The 24,556-nt window shown below is 40.7% G+C and overlaps 1 protein-coding gene across 3 annotated transcripts in view; it reads left to right on the top strand.

Annotated features, from left to right (window-relative positions):
• The window catches only part of LOC143026572 (uncharacterized), a 79,889-nt gene extending 57,819 nt beyond the window's left edge, over positions 1 to 22,070 (top strand). Inside the window, exons 11-13 of one of the 3 annotated variants that reach the window (XM_076187195.1) lie at positions 1,507 to 1,691; positions 5,131 to 7,749; positions 7,955 to 8,096. In XM_076187195.1, coding sequence (XP_076043310.1) covers positions 1,507 to 1,691; positions 5,131 to 7,749; positions 7,955 to 7,969 — 2,819 coding nt within the window. In that variant the 3' untranslated portion in view covers positions 7,970 to 8,096. Of the gene's footprint in view, positions 1 to 1,506; positions 1,692 to 5,130 lie in introns of all 3 variants that reach the window. The other 2 variants (XM_076187194.1, XM_076187193.1) reach the window with 2 other exon arrangements.
• The last annotated feature ends 2,486 nt before the right edge of the window (positions 22,071 to 24,556 follow it).

Below are 24,556 nucleotides of genomic sequence, written 5' to 3'. Positions count from 1 at the left end.
TGCTGCCCGACGTGCGATGTGCCCCAGAGTGAAGAGGTTAAGGCACTCTACAGCATCCCCCACTGAGTAGAGATTGTATCTCATCGGCGCTGAGCACTTTAACACAACCACTTGCCATATCACTATATGAACCAGCTACCCAGTTGACCTGACCTGAGTGACGACTACTGCTCAACTGACTTCACTCCCACTCCCCTCTCAGCTTCTTCTTGTACTCCTTTTCTCTTTCTCATTTAAGCAGTTTACTCAAAGCACTTCCCTACCTTTTGTCCTTTTCCTCTTTCTCCATTCTCAACTTACCTTTCAAAAAATTATCTGATATTCCCCCACTTTCTCCCCTTAGAACATGTACATCCAAAACTCTTCCTATACTCCTGGTTACCACTATATAGTCCATTAAAGCCCTATTTACCACCCTTCCATCCACCACCCTCTCCCATGTGTACTTATACTTGACTTTCTTCCCAAACACTGTATTTGCTATCATCAACTCTCTTTCAAGACACATCACACATCTCCACAATTATTTTTTCCTGGAACTCTACACTTTCCAACCACTCGGTATATTGGTTCATTCCCTACCCTGCCATTAAGATCTCCCAATACATTGACATTTCTTCCTAACTCCCTCTATGCACTCATTGAAATCTATATAAAAAAAAGAATCCCTTTCCTGTACACTTTCCACTACCAGGCCCATATGCACTTACAAAAACCCACATCTCACTTCCCAGTTTCACCTTCATCCACATTAACCTTGAAGAAACCTCCTTCCACTCCACCACCTGTTTACCTATTTCTTCAATTACGAGTATAGCCACCCCTTCTCTCCCTCATCCTCTCTTTACTCCTGACACCCTCCCAAGTACACTCTGAAATTCAAACTCATCCCTCCCTTCCAACTTAGTTTTACTCAATGCTAACACATCCATCTTTCTTCTCACAAACATACTGCCTTTCTCTTCCCTTTTACTCTCATCTGTACCACATGCACACACATTAACATTAAAAGACCCAAACCTTAGGGTTCTGGTTGGAAAACTTCTCCCAGACACCCTTATGCCTTCGCTTTTTTTTAGAGATATTCCCTTTGGGGCTACAGAAAGTAGGATCCCTAGTCCTATCCCTGTCCCATTTTTGTTGCCTTTTATGACTCAAGTGGGAACACTCAATGGCAGTATTCTTCTCCCCTACCTCAGGGTTTGGTGAAAGGAAATGAATATTCAGAGAAGTGGTACAGGATAGTAATAAGAGTGGGGGAGGGACAGTCACAGTTTAATAAAGTATCATCATTTCTCTATGAATAGAGATTTCCTCTAGCACAGAGAAAATGTGTGGCTCTGGTCCATTGAGGCACCCCATATAGACCCAAAAGAATTAGCTGCATGCTAATGAGCAGCTTTTAACCCCACAACAATATGCAGCCAATACCCCAGATGGGGTATTTTGCTTTATTGGATTTTGTAATTATGAATAAACTTATTGTGATGTTCTTTGTTTTTGCAGCATCATCAAGCAGTGCAGCAAGCACTGTGATTGGCAGCCCTGGTGTAGAGAAACGTGGTACAAAGTCTCCATTGCCGCCCCTCCCACAGGGCACAACTGATCTTTATTCCTCTCCGTCTCCCCCACTTTCACCTAGACCAATTGAACGTCCTACACAACGTGCTTTGGAAGAGATGTATGCAAAGGTAGTGAGAACATGATTTGCTTGTTTTAATTAGGAGTAAATGGAGGAACATTGTAAATAGATGAATGGATGATGGCCCAAAAGGAGAACCTTTCCATCTACTTCATAGTTCATTTTATGTGGATGAGGAGGGTAGGGGGGTTGTCATATTTCATACAGTAGAAGAACTGTGGTTATGTGCTAAAATGGGTCTTACTTCTCTAGAGAGGGATTTTACTTTGGGACTGATATCTGGAAGGGGTTTAGAGGAGCTTTGAGTTAAGTGGTCCTTTTTAAAGAGCTTGTTTTGATTTAGGTATAAAAATGTTTGTGTCATACAGGTGGTAGGTTGTTGTATATGTTCATGTAGTGTGCAGCTTTTTTCTGATATCATATTATATCATATTATGCTGGTGAGGTTGAAGGCCCTAGCTTAGAATGGTTTGCCTGTCATTTCCACGTGATGTCCTGTAGATAGGTTTTTGGTTTCAGCATGTAGAAGGAAACTCAGAATTAAACCTACCCCTACCCATGAAGAAGTTGAAGCAACCCAAGTAAAGATACCATCTCCAAAACAGCATTGGCATATCATCAACAAACATTTCTTTAAAACTAGTTTAAAACCAACAATGCCAGAAAATGGGAAAATTATAGAAATACAAAAGATCTAAATAGGTATGTATGGCATTCCATCCTTTTACAACAAAAATGTGGAAAGGACAATAAAGAAAAATTAAAAACTCCTATGCTGAAGGCCCAAATAAGATCTTAAATATCCATCTAAAGCACCTAAGCCCAAATGCAGTAAAAGATTTGATTGATATTTTCAACCACTCTTGGATATACAATGAAATTCCAACAATCTGGAAAAGAGCCCACATAATACCTGCATTAAAACCAAACCTCCTGAAAACTCAGCATTCTACAGATCAATCTTATTACTATCCATCATACCCAAGCTGATGGAAAGATTAACAGATTATGCTGCCTCACCCTAGCTATATCCAAACAATAACACAATATCTATTCCTTGATTGATTTATAGCGGGTCCAATGGTTGTTGCTGGTAAACTGGGAGCCATGGGTCTCCTGCAAGAGAGATCTGGGTCAGCTGATTGATTGATCACAAGTCCCTAAAGTAGGCAATACCCCATATGGAGCCAATCATGAAAAACTGCTGCATGGCCCTGGTTTGTAGAGGAGTCATTTAAGTAGCTTAAGCAGTAATTGCTTGAAACTGTACAGTTACCCTGTAAGAGGTCTCTTTGAGTGAAAAGATCGAGGAAATTCAATTAAACAGATATCCTGTGCTTGGGTCTGGACACCAAGCTTCAGCCTCTCAGGGATGTGCCTCTATATGGAGGTGAGAGTGCTGATAGGTTTTGAAGACAAGTAGTAGGGAGATGATTCTCTTTGACATCTATAACACTTTTGCAGGTACATTTAATTGGTCCCTATATTATATTAAGTCAGCATGATTTTTGCAATAGTATGTAGTGCTTGAACATTTCAGTAATATGCTCACTGCTTGACTCTAATAGTGTGTACAGTGCATGGTGTCACAACACTTGCCTATGTGTTTGTTACACCACAAATGTTCATGGTTTTTTTACACTACACTTTTTCAAGGTTGGCTTGTCTACACAATAGTTGGTTGTGATTTGCATAATAATATAATATTTAATCATGCAAGCATTGGATTTTTTGTGCAAGGATTCTGCCCTGCAGCACTGCCTAACACAGCAATGACGAAATTCTGGGTTACATAACACTTAAAGATAATGGTTGTGGTACTCAGTTTTTAGTAAAAAAAAAAATTCCTGAAAGTATTTTATTCAGTGAAAGTGTGCTAAAGAAGGAAGTTGAAGATAAATGTGGGTAAAAATAAGGTGATGAAATGTACAACGGGAGAGGATGGCAGCAAATTGGAAGCGAGTATTAAGGGAGATAGACTAGGGGAAGTGGATAGCTTTAGATACTTGGGTGTGAATGTTGCGGGAAAGGGAGTGGAGGTAGAATGTCTTGGATTAAAAAGTGTAATGAGAAATAAACATTTGGGAATGGATGCTAAGAGGCCATAGTATAAAGGGGTGATTGTGTCGACATCACTGTATGGGACAGAAACATGGAACATAAGAGAGGAAGAGCTTAAATGTGTTTGAGATGAAATGCCTGAGAAGTATGGTAGGGGTTACTAGACTGGATAAAGTGAGAAATGAGGAGGTGAGGAGGAAAGCAGGGGTGGAAAGGGAGTTGTTGTTGTTGTTGTCGTTCCCTAGACTGTCTGTCCAAGCAGTCCTGTCTCCCCAAGGAATGCCACAGCCGAAACTGGGTTTTCCCACAAATCCTTTATAGAGTGTATGTTGTGTTGTTTGCGTGCATGATTGTGTATAATGCAGTCTTCCATTATGTGTTGTATGGTATGGGGTGAAGTGTTACATCCTGGGCAGCTGTCCACAATGAGGTCATCCAGCCTCTTCTGGGAAAGGGAGTTAGGAGATAGGGTTGATGAATGAGTATTGGGATGGTTTGGACACATGGAAAGAATGAGTGAAGAAAGATTAGGAAAATAGATGTGGAAGACAGAGGTGGAAGGAGTGAACATGAGGGGGTGACCAAGGATGAGATGGATGAATGGGGTAAAAGTGGCATTGGGAAAGAGGAGAATGTCTGTTGAGAAAGGAAGGGAGAAGACAGAAGATAGGTGGTGAGTGGAGATTGATTGTGTATGGATGATGCTGTAATGCATGGAAGGGAGTGGGTGGGGTGAATGTTATTTTGGGTGTGAATGTTATTTTGATGCAGCACAAAGGGATTTCTCCCTGTTTTCTCTTTTTCTGCATGAGAGGACAGGGAGGGGTTGCTATTTAAATGAAGCAGCCTTCCTGTGGATGTGCTGTGTCTTGATACATTGCTTCTGACCCAGGGCAGTTGGGGAGATGCAGGGATGACCCATCATCCAGGAGGAGCCAAGAAAAAGAGGGAGGGAGTGGTGGTGAATGGGAGTGGAGTATGTGAGGATGAAATGGGTGGGAGTGAATTTATGCCTTTGTTTTTGGCTTCCTCCCTTGTAAGGGGGAAAAGCCATTGGTACATGTATGTATTTTATTCAGGTTAATGGTCATAACTACTTTAGGGTGATTTCCATATTGAGGGGTCCCAATAAATTGAGACTCCTCTTAGCTTGGGGGCTGCCACATAGCCGGAGAAAACCATCTTGCATTAGTTCGAAGAAGTTAGTTAAGTTGGTCAACATATTAAAGATTTATGATGGCCCTGATTTATTTCTGAAGGGACAGTTTCTGTATATGCATGATGGAACTAAGCATACTGTCTTGTAATTCACAATGCATTGCTTTCCTTTGTTCTTAGCACTAGGTCTAGAATCTAAATTAGAAAATAATAAGCCTTGCAATGCTTTTTTACACATCACATGATTAGGCAATGTTTGATTGTTCCAGGTGATGAAGAAACAGCGTCCTGGCCACAGTCGTGACAGCAGCAGTGGTGGAGGTGCCATAAGCGATGGAGGCAGTGAAGATGCCTCATCTCGACGTGGGTCTGTGGACACAACAGGCGGAATTCCACACTGGCCAGCACATGTAGGACAGCAGCCGAGCAACAGCACACCAAGGCAGTCTCTTGACCTTGGCTCCATGACACACAGCCTCATTGAGACAAGGAATGCTGACATTATCATTCCCATGAGTAGAGCCAAATCTTATGATGCTTCAGTGTTAGGCAGCTCATGGCAGCATGCAACACCTCCCATCACCAGTGACCCCAATTATGAAACCATTCCTCAGCACACTATGGCAAGCTATTACTCAGGAGGCTCATCAGACCATGGATATGAAACAGTCAAGAAGAAGGAACCCCCATATGCTTCAGTGGAAGGACACGTGGAGGGTAGCTATCCAAATTATGAGACTGTGGAGACTGGAAGTAGGGAAGAACCAGGCTATGAGACACTGAAGCACAAGGAGTATGAACCTGGCTATGAGACAGTACAACAAGGCACAACAGAACCTAGCTATGAGAGTGTGGTGGGTCAGCCAAACCTCTATGAACCAGGCTATGAAATGGTGAAACATGAGCAAATAGAAGCTGGATATGAAAGTGTAAGGACTGAAGCAAAGGAAGATCCAGGTTATGAAGAGTTGAAAGGAGGAACAAGACCCCCCTGTACTACTTCTGAACATGACCCCAATTATGAACAATTAAAGTTTGGAATTGGAGGGGAGGAACCTGGCTATGAAGAGGTGAGTAAAGCTGAGGCAGTGGAAGGAACATATGAGTGCATGAAGGACTACACAACTCAATATCAACCATATGAACAGACAAGTGAAGTTGAGCAACCTCTTTATGCCAGTGTTAAGAGGAAGGGCAGTGAGGGTCCTGAGCAACAGAGTGCCATGTCTCTTCAGGAAGAGATAGAAAAAGCAATTATTTCCCCAGAGGAAGAAGGTGGGGAACCTGTTAGTACAAGTTTAGTACAACCTTGTGCTGCACCAGTGGACATTGGGCTGCCAGAAAGTGAAACTAGAGAAAGTGTACAAAAACAACCACCTTTGCCATTGACAGTCAGTTTTGATATGTCTTCAATTGAGGAGAGAAAGCAGTCTATTGGAAGCTCAGATATGGACAGCCCTGTGAAAGAACAGTCCTCATCTTCTGAGAGTCCTGAAATGCAAGAATATCCAGCCATAAGAAGTCCCATTAAAAGTATGTCTCCAGATGCAGGAAGTCCAATACTCACCAAATCACCACTGTTGGTTGATGTTGGAGAAAGACCAGTATCATTTACTAGTATTGAAATCAGAAGGTCTCCTTCAATTGGAAGTTCTGACATGGAGAGTCCTGACAAGCCAAAATCTACAGATGATTCAGAATTTCCTGAGGCAATGTCTTTGGGAAGTCCAGTCAGACAGAAGTCACCACCTGTTGATAGACCTGAGGAGCCCATGTTGCCAACATTTGAGAGTTGGGAGACATCTTGCCCTACCTCCATGGCTAGCCCTGACAAATCACGGCCTACCTCCATGGCTAGCCCAGATAAGTCTCAACCCATTCTGGACAGGTCACAACCAACCTCTATAGCAAGCCCTGACAAGTCTTGGCCTGTTTCAGTGGCTAGCCCAGACAAGTCTCAGCCCACTTCCACCATGAGTCCAGACAAGTCTCGGCCTACCTCCATGACTAGCCCTGATAGATCTCGGCCTTCCTCCATGGGCAGCACTGACAGATCTCGGCCTGCTTCTATGGCTAGTCCAGACAGGTCTCAGGTTATTCCCAAGGATAGCCTGGACAAGTCACTGCTTTTAGAGTCTGGCAGTCCTGACAGGTCAAGACCTGTGTCAGTAAGCAGCCCAGATAAACCAGGACCTGTTTCAGTGGCTAGTCCTGATGTGTCAGGACCTTTGTCAGTGGAGGCCCCTGATAAGTTTAGTTCTGTATCTTCAACTGGTGGTCCTGAGATACCAGTATCAGCTGCCAGTCCAGTGAAGTGGAGGTCACCATCTATTGGTAGTTCTGACATGGATAGCCCAGAGAAGCCCAGCTCTCCATGCCCTGGAAGCCCAGAGAAGGTATTGCCCCCACCTCCACTGATGACTTCCTATGTACCTTCACCTCCACCTCCAGAACAAACTTCATCACCACCACCGCCACCAGAGCAGATCTCATCTACCCCATCACCACCACCACCACATGAAGAAATCTCATCACCACCACCACCACCACCACTACTGGAAGAAAGTCCCTCACCAATACCACCCGAAAAAATTCCTTCACCTCCGCCACCGGAGAAAATACCATCACCTCCACCACCACCACCACTAGAATCAGAACAAGATACCTCACCATTGCCCCCATCTGAAATACTTATGCCATCAGAAGTGCCCACTAGAACAGTTCCTTCACCTGCGCTGGTATCAGTGAGCAACACAAGTGCAGCGTCAAATGATCTAACCGATGTACGAATGGAAAGTCCAGAGGCACTTCCTCCTCCTCCCCACAGCTCAAGTACGGAAGCAGCAGCCCTTGGGGAAGAAGAGGAATTTCCACCTTCACCACCCGAAGTAATGAACGCAGAGCAGGTGTTCGTAACTGATCCCCGTGAATCTGAGCCCACTCCCCTAGTCCCTGCAGCCCCTCTAGAACCCATAGCTCCTACTCATCCCCCTTCTAGTTGTGGTTCCGTGTGTGGCAGTACAGAGCCTCCCCTCCCTGCTGTGGCTCCAGTGAGGGTTCTACCCCCACAACTAACCCTTTCTCAAGTTTCAGATGAGGGTGACGTAATGACAAGCACCATAATGGACTTGCCAGACCCACCGGAGTTGTGCAGCCACACCGACCAAGAGGAAGACGACCAAGAGGACTCTTCAGTGTCATCCGGCTACGATCATGGTTTTAGGGACCAACAGGATGCCATCACTGTGACAGTCAACCCGATGGCCGAAATGGATGATATTTTAGCTGATCCTATGTCCCCTCATCCCATCTCACCTGTTTCCTCCCAGCAGCCTCCAGGGAACACCAATGGCAATAACAACAGCAACAACAATAACAGCAGTAGAAGTGGAAGTGGTAGCCAGGATACAGGAAGTGGAAGTAGTAGTAATGAAAGTGTTATCACTGTAGAAAATGTATGCATTTCCACCACAGCTAGTGTTGTCAGTAGTGCAGGCTCTGTCAGCGTTGTCAGCACAAGTGCTACCACAACACTGGCTGGAACCTCAGAGGCCCCGGTATCACCGCAAGAGTCTTCCAGCACTGATAGCAGCCCCAACGACCCTAATGAGGAAATCACTATCGTATGAAATGAGGCCTCAGCTGAAGAGGAGGATGCACAAAGCAAGCAATAGTGGATTGTGGATGAGTGTTGGACCAATTGGGAACCAGTGGTCATGGCACTGTGTAACCTTGCAATACTCACTTTTCTACATATGCACAATAACAGGTTAAAGCTTTAAGTAGCTGTTGAATACTTCGGCAACCTAGGAAACTGTGTATACAATTTAACTTAAAAGAATGATGAAAGTATGCATCAGAAGTGCAATGCTAAGTGTGAAAATGGAGGTTATATAAGTTTTAGGTGCATCAGAAGAAGTAAGATGTGTGTTGATGCTCTCCCATTGCTCAGCAGCATTGACTTGCCAGTTGGTGCAGGGAGAGGCAGTCAATACCTGCACACTGCCACGCAGCTAACCCAGGCCCTCTGAGGCCCAGGTAGATACAAAAGGCTTTACTGTGTTGTATTTCTTAAAAGCACAAAATGTAAGGTTTACATGTGTACAGACCTCCTATGGCATCAGTCACTGGTCTGGCATGTTTAATGGCCTCTTCTACCACTAGTAATCTGACACCCACCCTCAGGCACTCTGCTGTAGACGCTGGTGTGTATACTGCATGTAAATTCAATTGCAAGTCGAATGTCAACTGCAAGTATAAGGTAAAGAATTTACATACAAATATAATCATAGTTTTTTAGACTATGGCAAGAGTGCAAGAAAAGTGAGGCCAGACTTAACCAAACAGTAGACTTAAAAGGTTGCACAGTTGATCAGTTCACTCTGTGCAGTATGTCTGTGTGTGTGTGTGTGTGTGTGTTCTGACTTGTGATGGTAATATATGTGTGTGTGCGTGCACGCATGTGTGTTTTACCCAGGTGTAGTATATAGGATAAGAGCTATGTTTGTGGGGTCTCGTCTCTATATTGCCACTGATCAAATCCAACCTTAAGTTCTCGTGTGTGTGTGCATGTGTGTATGCATGTGTGTGCATGCTTGTATGTGTACATGTTTGTGTGTGATACACCACAGTTTTGGATCACTTGTTAGACTCTTGATTGACAGCTGTTCCCTTCCTGAATGAGAACTCAGAGTTCATATGGCCTGATCTATGGGTAATGCTTTGACCTTACACATACACACACCCAACACCTTTGCCCTTTGGGCAGGGACTCAAATGCGAACTGCTGAGTTACCAGTTAAGTGCAGTACCACTTCATCAGCAAGTTGTGCACATGTGTGTGTGTGTGTGTATCTGTCTGTGACTATCTAGTATTTTCCTAATTTTATTATATGGGGTTGGAGCTGTGCCCATGGGGTCCCATCTCTTTGCTTCCACTCATTAAACTTTGCCTTAAATTCATGTTGTTCTGTCTATCTATCGATATACCAAAGGATTTTTTCCTCCTACAAGGAAGGTAGCCCAAGTCAAAAGGCACATATCCACTTCCACCCATTCCACTCCCACCCACCACCCTTTCTCCCTCCCATCAAAGCTCCTTGTGGACAACAGGTCATCCCTGTATCTTACCCAATGCCATGGGTCACAAGGTCACAAACAATACAGCAAATGACCACAGTGAGGCCACTTCACTTAATTGGTGACCTCCCCTTCTCCATCCCCTCGTGTTGTTGGCCTGGATGATATTTTCATCCAATTTGTTCCATAAATTTGCACATCTGTGTGGAAAGCTATACATCCAAGTATCTCTCAAACAATTTTACTTTTTCAATTTTTTACTGTGATCTCTTGTAGATATTTTATCCCATACCAGCAAATCATCTGTCTATTTTCTCTATACCTTTCTCTGATCTAAATGTCATGCCTCCTTCCTCTCTTTGCCCTTCTAATGTGGGAAGACCTAGTTTTCTCATTCTGGTGTGTGTGTATTTACCTCACTGAATTTAACTAATTGTGGTATACACGAAAGGAGCAATGCTTGTGGAGTCGAGTGTCTCACTTTCTAATCATCATACGCCATATCAGGGGGAAGAAGCCTTTGGTATAGACAGATAGCTTCAAATTCACACATGAGCCCAGGTTGGGCTATATCTCCTTATTCTCCAGTTATCAAACGTTTGATTTCATGCATTGTTCCAGCTTGGGGACTAAATTGTCTTCTATGCTATTCCAAGTATTTATGCATCTGTATGGAAAGCTGTATTTCTTCACATCCTGTAGATATTTAGTTTCTCTCAATTTATTTTCACAACCTCCAAAAGCCCTCCCATACCTAATCAAGGTATCTCTTCTGTCAGTGTAGTTTCTCCCAATTAGCAATCTGAATACTGTAATGAAGTCACCTCTTTCTCTTCAATCTTTCAATTTTGCCATATACATTTCTTTTAGTCTGTCCTCAAGTTAGGTTGGTCCCCATTGTATTCTCTTCAACATGCTTATATCTTCTATTCTGTGTGGAGACTATACCACTGACACATTTTCCAGTCTTGGATGTAGTAGGGTTTCTATGAATTTTTTCATCATCTCTTCATCCATAAAGTGAAAAGCCACCTTAATGTTCTGCAGCAGTATGACTCCCACAGTCTTACTGGTATATCTGTCTGGTGACAGGTTGTTATTTTGTTCTAAGATGGTTGATTTGAGCTATTGCCCATTTCCAATACCTTGCATTTTTGGTATGGAAATTCATTTTCCATTCTTGGCTCCATGCAAATATGGTATCTATTTTTTTTTCAACAGCCAGCAGTCCTCATTTTTCACTCTTTGCATCATCTGCAAATATGTTAGCATACCATGTTGCACCTTCCATCATGTCATTTACATATATAAGAAACATTATGCATGCTAGCACTGAACCTTGTTTAGGTCTTCTGGTCACAACTTTCTATCCTGACATTTTATTCTTTATTACTGTCCCCAGGTATCTTCTATTCAAAAAGTCTTTGATACATTTGAGTAATTTATTTCTTATTCTCCCAATATGCTCAAGTTTCCACATAGATGACTATGAGGTACTTTATCAAAAGCATTCTTTAGATAAGGAACATGTAGTCCACCCAGCCTTCCCTCTCTTGCAGCACATCTGTCACTCTTGAATAAAAGCTCTCAATAGGTTTGACACACATGACTGTCTGTTAAAATGTTCATTTCATGAAGATGTTTGACCCACCAATGTTTCACCATTTTTCACATTCACTATTGTGGTGCTCACTGGTAATGGGCTGTAATTCAGTGGTGTCTTCTTACTTCCACCTTTGTAAATTGTTGTTATTTTAGTCCTTTTCCAGTCCTATTCCTTTTAGTGGACACTCAAGACTTTGAATCTTGTACATATCCTGTCTAACCTGAATACATCTTTCAATTCTTTATATACGTCTTCTTCATTTCCCATTATTGCTCCCACAATTTCTTGTGCTTTCTACCTCACTCTTTTTTGTTGCTGGTAAATGTTACTCTTTCCAGTTCCATCACAATGCATTTGTTTGCCAGCTACCTTGCTTGTCAGTTATTCTCTCACCTTCATTAGTCTGATCACCCCTTTTTCCATGTCTTTTTATTTTTCCCCTCCTCTTCTTCTGTGTGTATCTTTTCCAATATTTTATATTGAATGTACTAAATCACTTCCAAACTTTCACTTAATGGGACCCCATGTTTCCCTCCCTCCAATCCTCTGTAACTGAGAACTAGGTAGTTACCTTGGGTTGTTCTCCAGAACTTGTTGGAGCTGGGTCATTTGTCTGTATACTGTGGCAGCCAAATTAATGTAAGTTGTGTTAGTGTGTATGAGTGAATGAGTGTTATGACAGTGGTGGTGTGTGGATTGGAGACATCCAGGGGAAGAGCAGGTGTAGAGAATGTATAGGGTGAACAATAGGACTTCAGCTAGTGGCTGATAAGCTTTACAATGTTCCAAATGTGTTCAGTATTTGTAATATAAGCAGAAGCAGCAAGGAGGCAGTATCAACACTTTCGAGTAGAAGCTCAAAGTTCAATTTCTTTATTGTAAAATTACCATAAGTGATTAACTTCTTGAAATAGGTTGTTAAGTAGTTTAGTCTTGTACTGGTCTAGATATAAATTTGCATGTGTGTGTGTGTGTGTGTGTGTGTGTCTGTGTGTGTGTGTGTTTGAGAGAGGGAGAGAGAGTGAATGAGTGAGTGTGTGTGAAACACCTACCTAATTGCAAATACCTGATGGTAACATACAGGAAAGGAGCAATGTGTGTGGGGTCCAGTCTTTTTCTCCAACTATTATACCTAGTTATGAATTTGGTTATGGTTTTAGCTTGGCCATATCACCTAAACTGTTCCAGGAATTGAGGTATCTGTATGGAAAACTTAGTTTTTTATATCCTTAAGACTCTCTCTGTCTTCTGTCTCCTATCCCTCTTCCTGTTTCCTCTCCTTGTCTCTCTCTCACACACACATACACACACATGCACTATGAGCATAGCTCTTGTCCCATAAAATACAACTAGGTAAGTACACACACACACACACACAAACATACACACACCAAGAAATCTCAGTCCTCTCGACTCATTGTCCTTATCACTACTGTCATGTAACCTTCATACCTTTCTTTTAGCAATGGCAGTTCCACTTCTTTTTAATCACTCTTATATTGTCTGCAAGATTTGGAACCATTTTGGTCTCTGCTCTTTGTATTCTCCCTATTTTATGTTTACTCTTCACTTTACATGGAAATCATTGCACCACCATATATTCTATTTTAAAATGGCACAAGCATATATATATATATATAATTTTTTTTTTTTTTTTAAGCATTTACCCACTTCCCAGAATCTGAGAGAATTATGAAGGACAAATGAATGAAATATTGTGAAGAGTAGAAAATCCTGGTAGAAAGCCAGTTCAGATGTAGGAAAGAAAGACTGTTTTACCAATTTGCTGAATTTTTTATTAGTTGATGTGCTGCAACAGAGAGTTGGTTAGCTAGGTTTTGCTTACTTGGATCTAGAGCAGTGGTTCTTAACTTTTTTCAGTGCTCATACCCCAATCCAGTATAAATACAGTGTAAATATATGAAAGGATTAGTGATACAAACCTTGCTGAGAAATTATTAGATATATTCAATTACTGAAGAAAAATACTTTTTCATTTCAAATTAAAAATGTCAGTAGGATGCAACTATATACATTATGCTTTCTCATGGTAAATATACAGTACCATTGCACTGGCTATCATGTCTCATACCCACAGGTTTAAGGTTTCATACCTCAAGGGGATACAGGTACATCAGGTTAAGAACCACTGATCAAGAGAAAGCATTTGATAAGGTACTTACATGGTTATACCAAAAGGGCTTTTCTCCCATATAATGGGGGGTGGCAAAGAAAAACCTTACACCCATCATAAACCCATTCATAGTCCCTCCCATCATAGCACCCTGTGGATAAAGGGACATACCTGTCCCCACCACATTGTTCTGGTCAACAGAAGCATATCCATAATCATACTGCCCACTGCTCTATCAACATACTGAAAGACAATACATTGCTGCATGCCAGACCCCCTTATATCCATCCCTCTGAATCCTCTCTCCAATGAAAGGACAGAGTCCACCTGGCCAGATTGTCGTACAGCCACCATCCAGCCCTACTAAGCTACCAGAAGAGGCTGGATGACCACAACTCAAATAACTGTCCAGAATGCAACTCTTCACCACACACTGTACAACACATTATGGAAGACTTCACTGTACACAATCACACATGCCAACAATACAATATATATTATAAGGGATTTGGGAAAACCCAGTTCCAGCCATAGCTTTACTCAGGAAGATGGGACTGCTCAGCCAGACAATTTAGGGAACAACAGCAGCAGCAGCAGTACAGCAAGACACAGAACTTTCATAAGAGGCCCCGAACACCCACAACTTGTTTACCCCCACATCTTTATTGTAGTAAACCCCCTCCCACCCCTTATCCACTCAAGAAATATATGAACCTGGGAAGAAGAAAATCACTTTGGGTTGCATTATTTCCTCATCCATGTATAAAATACTCTTCAATCACATTCATCTTTCTCACTCACTGTCACTTCCTCGCACAACATCCAGTGCCCCCTTCACCCCTTTCATCCATCTTGATCCTCCACACATGTTCATGCCATCCACTTCTGCTTCTATGCATTTTGCCAGTTCTGTTTCCACCCCTGCTCTCTTCCTTATCACATTCCTCATTCTATCTTCATAACACTCACCTTACTTCTTAAACATTTCATTTTAAAAACATTTAGGCTCTTCCTTTCTGCCATCTTCAAATTCCAAGTCCATTCATTGCCACAGGCACAATCCCTCCCTCGTGTAGTCATCTTTGTGTGTTCATCCGCAGATACAAAAGTTTTCATTTTCACACATTTGCTTGCTTCCCCTCCCACCCTAGAAATGAGGAAATATATACTTTCTCATTTCTTCTTTGGAAATATTCTTCATATGCTCACTTTTCTGCCATCACCAGTGCACTCACTGCTTTATACTGTTGTTCTTTGCCTCTCCTGTTGTCTCCTATCTTCATCCCATATAATATCTTTGTGCACTTTAGCACTTCCTCCTTGAAAAATTCCTATTCTTCCACAACTCCTGTATCTCTCTTATCCTTCACTCACTTATACCACTATTATCAGGTATTCATTCTCTTTCTTGTTTGATTTGTGCACCATCAACACCTCAGGCTCCCTCATTTTTATTCCTTCACACTTAAGCATTACTCTCAACCTCCCTTTCACCAGATAATGCTGTAACAAGTCACTACCCTTGTTCCTGAATACATTTACATCCTGAGCTATTCCAATCCTTTTTTTTTGGGGCTCAAAATTAACAGAATGGAAGTATCCCAGAAAACAACAATGACATTGTTCACACTAGACAACCATGAAAATATATATATATTTCAATTAAATAGCCAACCAATTCCACTGGAAAAGAACCATAGGCCTCAAAAATTATATATGACTCTAGGCCCACATATATAAGATCTGACTAAAAATCAACAATAAAATCTGATAAATCAGTCACAAGCACTGCCTTTGGACAACAGAAACACTAATCCTTAAAAAGTTCACAAGAACCACCCTCTAAGTATGCTTGATGAAAAGGCTGACAACAAAATGTGAAGATCAGTAAAAACCATTAATCTGAAAAATAGCAGTTGGAGAAACCCAGGATAATATATTATCACCCAAAGAGGAATGTGAGATCAAGCATTTTTCCGGAACTAGCTTCAAGCCCACAATACCAAAAAGCAAGAAAATAACTAAAGACATGTGTAAAATCAAACCTGACACTGAACCTCATTTTCACCAGTAAAAGTATAGAAGAGGCAATAAGCAAAAGATCCAAAGCTGAAGGCTTAGAAAGATCTCAAACATCCACCTGAAACGCCTTGGCCAAATGCCTATAACAACCTTAATTGATATTTTCAACTATGGCCCAAACAACAACCCAAACATCTGGAAAAGAGCTCACATAATACCATTCTTAAAACCAAACAAATCACCTGAAAACCCTGCATCATACAAACCAATCTCATTACCATCCACAATATCCAAGCTGATGGAAAGGTTAATCATAACAAGTATCAGTTTAGGAATAACTTCCCCTATTAACGTGATTAAAGGCCACTCAACCAGCACTCCACTTACAAACATAACACAACAAATACTGGAAGGATTCAGTAAAGAAACCCTACTAGGAAGAAAAGTTATGGTTGCTATAAACATAAAGCTTTTGACAAGGTCCAGATGCATACTTTCCATAAAGATCATTGAGACAAATATCCATAACAAGGACAAGAAATGGCTAACCAACTTAATGGTGTGAAAATAGAGAACCTGTAACAACCACATCTTGGGTACAAAGACTATACAATGGAGTCCCTCAAGGTAGCAGTACCTTTACCCTTACTGGTCAATCTCGTCATGAGTGACCTACCAATTCCTGAACCAGAACTAAACACGTGTGTTCTCTCTTATGCAGATGACTTGACAATAATAACCCAGTACAGTAAGTACAAAGTAGCAGCCAAAAATACCCAAGCCTACTTGAATATATTACAGAATGGAAGCTTCACCCCAGAAATCAACAGTAACATTTCTCACTCTAGACAACCATATATAAAAAACACCCTATAGTAAAATTAAGTGGCCAAAGCTTCCATTGGAAAGGAACCCAAAAATTGAGGGTCTAACATTTGATACTCGTATGACATTTAGCCCCCATGTCAAGGACCTGACACCAAAAAATTAACAAGAAAACAGACCTATTAAAAACAGTTACTAGCACTGACCTTTGTCAATAAAAAGAAACTCTAATAACTATGTTCAATGTGCTTCTTCATCCTCTTACTGTCCAAGGGCTCCAGCAGTGCAGCTTCTTGCAGGCCAGACCTAGAAGCAACTCTTGCTACACGTGAACATTAATACTTAAATCTGGCCACTTCCTCTGACCTCTCTCCAGAAGGTTTGCCTTGAACTTGCTGCCACCCTCTCTCATTGAACATTTCAACACCTTGATGTTACCCACATTTACTTTAAGCTTTCTCCCATCATATACCTTCTCAAACTCCATTACTAATTGCTTTAGACTTTCCACTGACCCAACCACAAACATAAAAGGTAATGCAAACAAAGTCATCATATTAAAACAATATGGCAGGACACGCAGTAATGTATTTATATTGGACAAATTTAGATTTAAGAAGGAAATAGGAGAGAATTGGTATACTAATAGGGTGGTCAATGAATGGAATAGACTTAGTAACCATGTAGTGAGCACTGAAACTATCAGTTGTTTTAAGAAATGGTTAAACAACTTTATGGATTGGGATGACAGGTCTCCTGTCGGCATGCTCCGCCTTTGTAATCCTTTGTAATGACAGGTAGTAATGGACATGAAAGTGCCTAGTGTAGGCCTTATGGGCTCTTGCAGTCACCTTCATTCTTATGTCATCAACAAATAATAATTGGCTCACCTCCCACTTTCCTCCACTCTCTTCATCTCCAATCCCCTGACCATCACCCACATATTTACCTTCTGTACCACCCCATCCATGTACATATTGAACAGTCATGGAGATAGAATACAGCCGACACTACTCCACACACCACAATCTCACAATTCCTAATACAAACATAAGCTCTAATATTCACATAAGAATTCTTGACTACCCTTAACAGCTTTCCATTAATCCTATATATCTGTAATACCTCCCACAATGCCTTCATATCTCCCCTGTATTAAGTCTTCTCCAAATCAATAATGGCCCAAAAAGCATTCTTACCTTTTGCCAAAAACTTCTCACAAATCTGCCTTACCATAAGAATGTTATCCATTCAACCTTTCCTAAGCCCACACTGCTCCTCACCAATTATGCCCTTTGTCCCTAACCTAATTTTCTCAATCCTATTGCATCCCTTCTTACCAAGACATCCTTGAATTTGACTACACTTGCTAGTTTCAATGTCTTGTTTTAAGTCATGCACTATGCTTCATTATTTAGATTTTATTTGGTCTTGCACCCTTTATACATACATTTACTCAGCCAGAATACTTATATTTCTTTATGTATACCCTCTTCATTGGCCATTAATGCATGTATGAATTCCTTTGCTCTTTTATTTATCATTCTTTTCTTACTGTTCGTTGTTCCTCTTGCCATTCTGCCACTAAAACATTTTTTGTTTGCCCACTACTTGTTTTTTGGGTACCTCCCTTGTAAGGGGGAAAAAAGCCTTTGGTATATGTACATATGTACTATTTATTATCATTTCTTTACTTTAAAGTACCCTTATGACTTCATCTCATCTTACTTTTCTTCTTTTTTTTTAACTACTTGTTCATGTAATTTTAACGACCCTCGCTGTCTTGTTTCGAGTTCTGATATTTTCTTAATTTTCCTGAACTTTCTCATTCCTTTGCTTTATACTGCCCTCCAACTTAATTTTCTTTCCCTTTGATATATTATAATCACTCTTTCTCCACAATTTCTATTTCATGATTCCTTTAATAATGTTATCTCAGTTTACTTTTCAAATAATGTTTTAACTAATTAGTCAATCACTTGTTTTTTGTGTACTTTCATTCTGTTTTCAGTCCTAACCATAACTTCTACCTTTTTTAACATTCAAGGTTGCCATTTTCATCTTTGGTTGACCTAATTTACCTAGCTTAATAATAAATTTTCTGGAGCCTCGTCTTGTTCCTGTTGACAATAACCAGTTTACTATTTCCTTCATCTTCAGTCACCATAGTTTTGAACTACATTCCACTTCAAGGTTTCACTTCCATTCTAATTTATAGATATCTGTTGTATTGCTTTACACAGTTTTCATAATAAATACACTAATAAATTACTTGTTCAAGATTGGGACCCCATTGTTCTTTTCCAATTCCATTACTTTTAACTTCTGTAGGTTGTTTCCCCCAAATCAGAGCTGGGCCATATGGCTACTCTCTCCAACTGTCAACACACGTGTTTGTGAGTATATGTTTGTGTGCATGTGTATGTGCATGCGTGTGGATGCACGCATGTATTTGTCTATACCTGGTTTGGTGTACATGTTTCTAATACCTGATCCATTCCAATCTCTAGTTTGTCATGAGGAAAAATTCTTGATATTTAGGAGGAGCTATTTGTGTGCGTCATGTCACTTCACTCTAAACAAAACTAGTCATTGATCTGACTTTAAACAGCAAAAAAGAGCAATTTATAATAGAAATAAATGTTTGAGGATTTGCTCTTTGTTTTTAGTAGCGAGTCCTATGATGTGGAATTTTTGTGACTTATTGGTTGTATGTAGGCTTTCTATGTGCCAAGAATTTTTTTTATCTTTCTTTCGTTTTTAGTATAATGTCACAACCACTTGTTTCTGTCATCACATGCCTTTGCAACAGGTTTAATAAGTTATGATTACAGAGTGAAAGGCTGTGCAGAAATAGGAAGAAAATTTTTTGCTGTGCTGTCCCAGAATCTGGTCTTTAGTTTTGATTAACTACCTGCCTTCTTTTTCCATCAAGAAATACTGGCTAAGGAAGAACTGAAGAACCAATATCAAATAAGAAGAGCACAGGATCTGTTCTCAAGGACACTAGAGTCCTTATGTTTAACAAACATCAGTCTTAGTCTGAATACTGTGGTGCATATGTATTCAGCATTCTAATGTATATGTAGCAAATATTTGGACTTAAACATATGGATGCTTGTGTTTTGAGTATGTGGTTTGTGAGTGTTTGAGACAATTGCCTTGCCACTACTGTGCACATATATGAGGCTTTGCTGTAAGGCACTCCACCTTTTTTTTTTTTTTTTACTGAGGGACCTGAATCACAGATGTCAAGGAATCTTGAATAAACCAAACAATGGACAAGGCAGGATGTGCTCGTTTCCACATTTTTGTTATTTTTACTTGAGCAGTTATGTGTACAAGTCTTTTTGGTATGATATTTGCACTTGCAACTGTGGCAACCTACAGGTCTGTGTCAGATGCTGACAGAAACGAGTATGGTAATTACAGAAATGCAATACTAGTCGAGTAAGCAGTCCACCACTTGCATTGCTATCACCCTCCCTGCATTTAGCACCTTTTTCAGTAGTCCTTCAGATCAGATCACCCACTTTTGTATAAGCAGGATTACAGTGTCACAGTTGCAAGTTATGATAAGTTGTGCAGTGGTGCAAGTTCTTTAAGCTGTAACATAGGCAAGGCAGGCTAGCACGGCAGGGGTTCGGTCAGAGATCTTGGATAGACCTAGGCAGTGCCTTGTCTGGTCCTCGTAACTGGAAATACATTCAGATGTTAAATTTTCCTTACCTTGTGGCTGAAGAAGTGTGCAGCTAATATCATGCCTTCAGCTAAACGGGTAATGCCTTGCCTTCTGCTGAGCAGGTAATGCTCTATCAACAGCACTTAGCTGAATGGTGCAGAAGTGATTCAGCTGAGTGGAAATAATGCTGTTGTCTTGGAAGTTGTGTATCTGAGGTGAGAGCCAAAGCTTCATTTTCCCATTGTAGACAAATGTTTCATTCAAGTTATTTATTGGATTACTTGACATTCTATTGTATAACTTGCTGGTGCTATATGGCGCATGTACATAAGTTTATGATTCATCCTTTGGTTCATTTGAAGCAAGAGGAATCGACCCAGTTGGTGGCATTTTTGTGGGTTGGTTCCTATCCTACTCATTATTATTACCCTTTAATGTTTATTTTTTAATTCCAAGATCACATACTTTTAATATAATCATTTTTAACTTGATTACTGGAAAGGGATCTCATTATTTATGATCTCTTTGTATCTTATTATTCTTCACCATTCTAACCTTGTCATCCACTCATATTTGTTTGGTAGTTGTACTTCAATAGTTGTCAGTTGTGGAGGCCAGCAAGAACCAACCACTTCCCAGTCATCTTTATATTAGAACTATGAAAATGTAATACGTAGCTTATTAATATTATCATGGTCATTATTATCTCATTAGAAATTTATAAAGGACTCCAGTATGTTCTTGAGTTTAGGGGTTACTCAATTTCTGGGGTATGGATGATAAATATTTTATGGAAATGAAAGTTGGGTGGTGACATGATAGACAGCCTCTGCTCTGACTGAAAGGTTTGTTCTGATAGCCACTTTTACTGGAGATGTGGACTTGCATGAGATTCATCAACCAGGTGCAAGTGACAAGGATACCTACCAAACCCTGTGGGGCTTTTATTGATAGAGTTGCAAGGGTATATCGAGTCATCAAATGTCATGTGTTTATTATAATTTTTCCACCGCAATTCTTGTTACATTAGTTTACACTTATCTATTAAGAATAGAAGTTGTGATACCTACCTCCCTCCTCCTCCTTTCTCATTCGTATATATATATATTTATATATATACGTGTGTGTAAATGTTTATTTATTTATTCAAAGTTTTATTGAGAGCAAATTTACTGTCCAACTTTGTTTGGAAGACTTGTGTAGGTTAATGTAATTTTGTTAAATTTTTTCTTTCAATCGACTCGTATTTATTTTAAACAGGAATTCCTTGCGACAGTGAAACCAACCCCCATGAGTAGTCTGACCTTCACATGTGTTTTTACTTGAAGTTGCTTGTAGGAAGAAAAGTCATGATCTCGAGCTGTCCTCTGACATTATTGATTAGTATTCGACTGTTTATTATTTTTTCCAACAGAGTTTGATCCATTTGAAATCAGTAAGTACTTTTTTATGGGATGGTATATGCATGTTTATCTTCCAGTTAGTATACTGTGCATTAATGGAAGTTCCATATAATAGCATTTTAAAGGGTTAATATTATTTCCTAAGTATTTGTTCATCATTACCAGAAAGACAAATTTCTAATCTCTGAACTTCCTGTAATGCTGATGTTTGAAATTTTGTACTTAAATCTTTCTTTTAGACTCTCGTTGTTTTGGAATTCTGAGTGGTTTTTATACTTGAGAAGTATAGTCTCAGCTTTTGTTTCTGAATACAGTGGAGGTCAAGTGAAGAGATACATGGAACTTTTCATGCATTGTCCGTTCTTGTCATTTGTGCTACGTACCCGCATTTTTGCAGCAGATCTTGGTCCATCACATGGACTGTAGTCGTTGTCATTAATCAATTACTTTTAAAAATGTTCAGTGTTTTCTTTAACCTTTGAATAAAAGTTCTTTGTTGCCGGCTATTTGAAATTCTTAAGATTAACCCCTTCTCTGTCACACAATGATTAGTATGCACTCACTAATTATCAAGTAAATAAAGACAGGAAGAAAAAAGAATCGCTTGCACAGGTGCCAGAGTGGTGCTCTGGCAGCACTGTACTCGTGAGTGCTGGATGGTGTCCTAAATGTAAGTGTGCTAGTGGGATTCTCACCAGGTGAGAGTTTTTTCTTTTTCTGCTGGGGTTGTGTCTTGGGATTGTTGTTGGAGTTGAGTTTGGTAGTCTGTCTTCAGGGCTTGTTTGCTGACCTGAGTGTGTATATGTTTTTGTGTGGACATTTTATGTGGTATTGATGTCTACTTGTCAATATACCAAAAGTACTTCTTTCCACTAATAAGGGGGATAGCCAACCAAGGCATGCAACCCCCCTCACCCTCCTGGGGATAGGTGGGTGAGGGGGTTTGCATGCCAAAACCACCAAATACCAGCCTTCGGAAACATATTCATAATCACATCAGTCGCTGCTCCATTAATAGACTAAAGACAACACATTGCTACATGCCAGACCCCCTAATATCCATCCCCCTGAATCCTCTCTCCCACGAAAGGACAGAGTCCACCTGGCCAGACTGTGTTGCAGCCACCACCCAGCCCTTCTAAGCTACCAGAAGAGACTGGATGACCACATTGTGGACAAATGCCCAGGATGTAATACTTCACCCCATACTATTCAACATGTCATGGAAGACTGCATTATACACAATCACACATGCAAACAACACAACATACACTCCATAAAGGATTTGTGGGAAAACCCTGTTTCAGCCATGGCATTCCTTGGGGAACAACAACCACCCTCACCCATCCCATACATTACCCATTTCTCTTTTATCATTATCAATGTTTGAGTAGTATGTTGCTGGTATATGTTTTTTATTGTATTCTGTTGCTGGCGCCTGTGAATTGTAGTGTGGTGTTTAGGGTTCTGGTGTAGAATTCGTGTCCCTGTCATTTTCATGTGGTGTCCAATTGGGATGATTTTAGTCATCCTGTTATGTTATTGCTTTCGATGCTCTATTCTGTAGAGTTCATAAATTGTGTTATTTTTGCTAATTGATGGGAACAATGCTGTTGAGACAGTGTTGCCATTCCCTAGACTGTCTGGCCAAGCAGTCCCACATCCCTGAGGAATGCCACAGCTGGAATGGGGTTTTCCCACAAATCCTTTATAGTGTGTATTATACTGTTGGTGTGTGTGTGATTGTGTACAGTGCAGTCTTCCATAATGTGTTGTATAGTATGGAGTTAAGTGTTGCATCCTGGAGTTATCTGCAATACAGTCATCCAGTCTCTTCTGGTAGCTTAGAAGGGCTGGATGGTGGTAGTACCACAATCTTGCAAGTGGACTCGGTCCTTTGAGGGAAAAGAGGATTCAGAGGTGTAGATATCAGGGGGTTTGGCATGCAGCAATGTATTGTCTTTCAGCTTGTTTGATCAGTAAGCTATATAATTTTTGGATATGCTTCAGGAATTTGGTGTCTGGTGGAAATTTCAAGAGGTTCTACATGCAGAAATAACCAGGTGAAGAACAAAACAAGAAAGCATAAAAAGTAGAGAATGGTTAATTGCAAGACAAGAAAAAGATGTACCCAATATTCCAGCTTGAAATGTCAAATGTGGAGTTCTCAATAACAAACATTAAAAAAGCCATTAAAGCCATGAAAAAATAAATTGCCTGGACTGTATGGATTGCATTCTAGGATAATGAAAGGAGTGCAATTGGCAGAAGAGAGTACAGTACTTGTGTGGTATAGGTATTTGGGTGCTGTCATTTCTTGGCATGTGTGGGTGTTTGTGTACCTCTCATGTCAAGGTGGTCCTCAACTTTGAGAACTTTCATTTCATGGTGTACATTGTCTGTAGGTATTGCATCTGTGCAGCCTGTAATTTTCTTTAAGGCTTTGTTTTCTATGGTCTGTAGGGTGTTGTGATATGTCTTAGCGAGATTAGGTGGATGGATGGGGTGAAGGGGGCTTCGGGGAAGAGGGGAATGTCTGTTGAGGAAGGATGGGAGAGGACAGAAGACAGGGGTGAATGGAGAATGGTTGTATATGGATGATGTTGTGTTGCATGAGGTGGAATGGGCAGGGGGATAGGGGGTGAGGTAGTATGTGAGAGCAAATTTTGACGCAGGCCGAAGGGATCCCCGTCTTCTCCTTTATGCATGGGGGGATGGAGAGGGAGGGTCACCAATTTAATGAAGCGGCCTTGCTGTGGATATGCTGTGTCTTGCGACACTGCTTCTGACCCAGGGCAGTGGACAAGGTGCAGGGATGACCCGTCATCCAGGAGGTGCTAAGATGAGAAGGAGGGTGGAAGGGTGTGGGAATGATTTTATGCCTTTTCCTTTTTGGCTACCTCTCTTGTAAGGGGGGAAAAAGCCTTGGTATATGTATGTATGA

The sequence above is a fragment of the Oratosquilla oratoria genome, chromosome 6 (assembly GCF_046742065.1).
Source record: "Oratosquilla oratoria isolate Oo_2021 chromosome 6, ASM4674206v1, whole genome shotgun sequence".
In the NCBI taxonomy this organism is placed as follows: domain Eukaryota; kingdom Metazoa; phylum Arthropoda; class Malacostraca; order Stomatopoda; family Squillidae; genus Oratosquilla; species Oratosquilla oratoria.
Note: the sequence above shows the minus strand (reverse complement) of the source record. Positions and strands in the feature narration are given on the sequence as shown.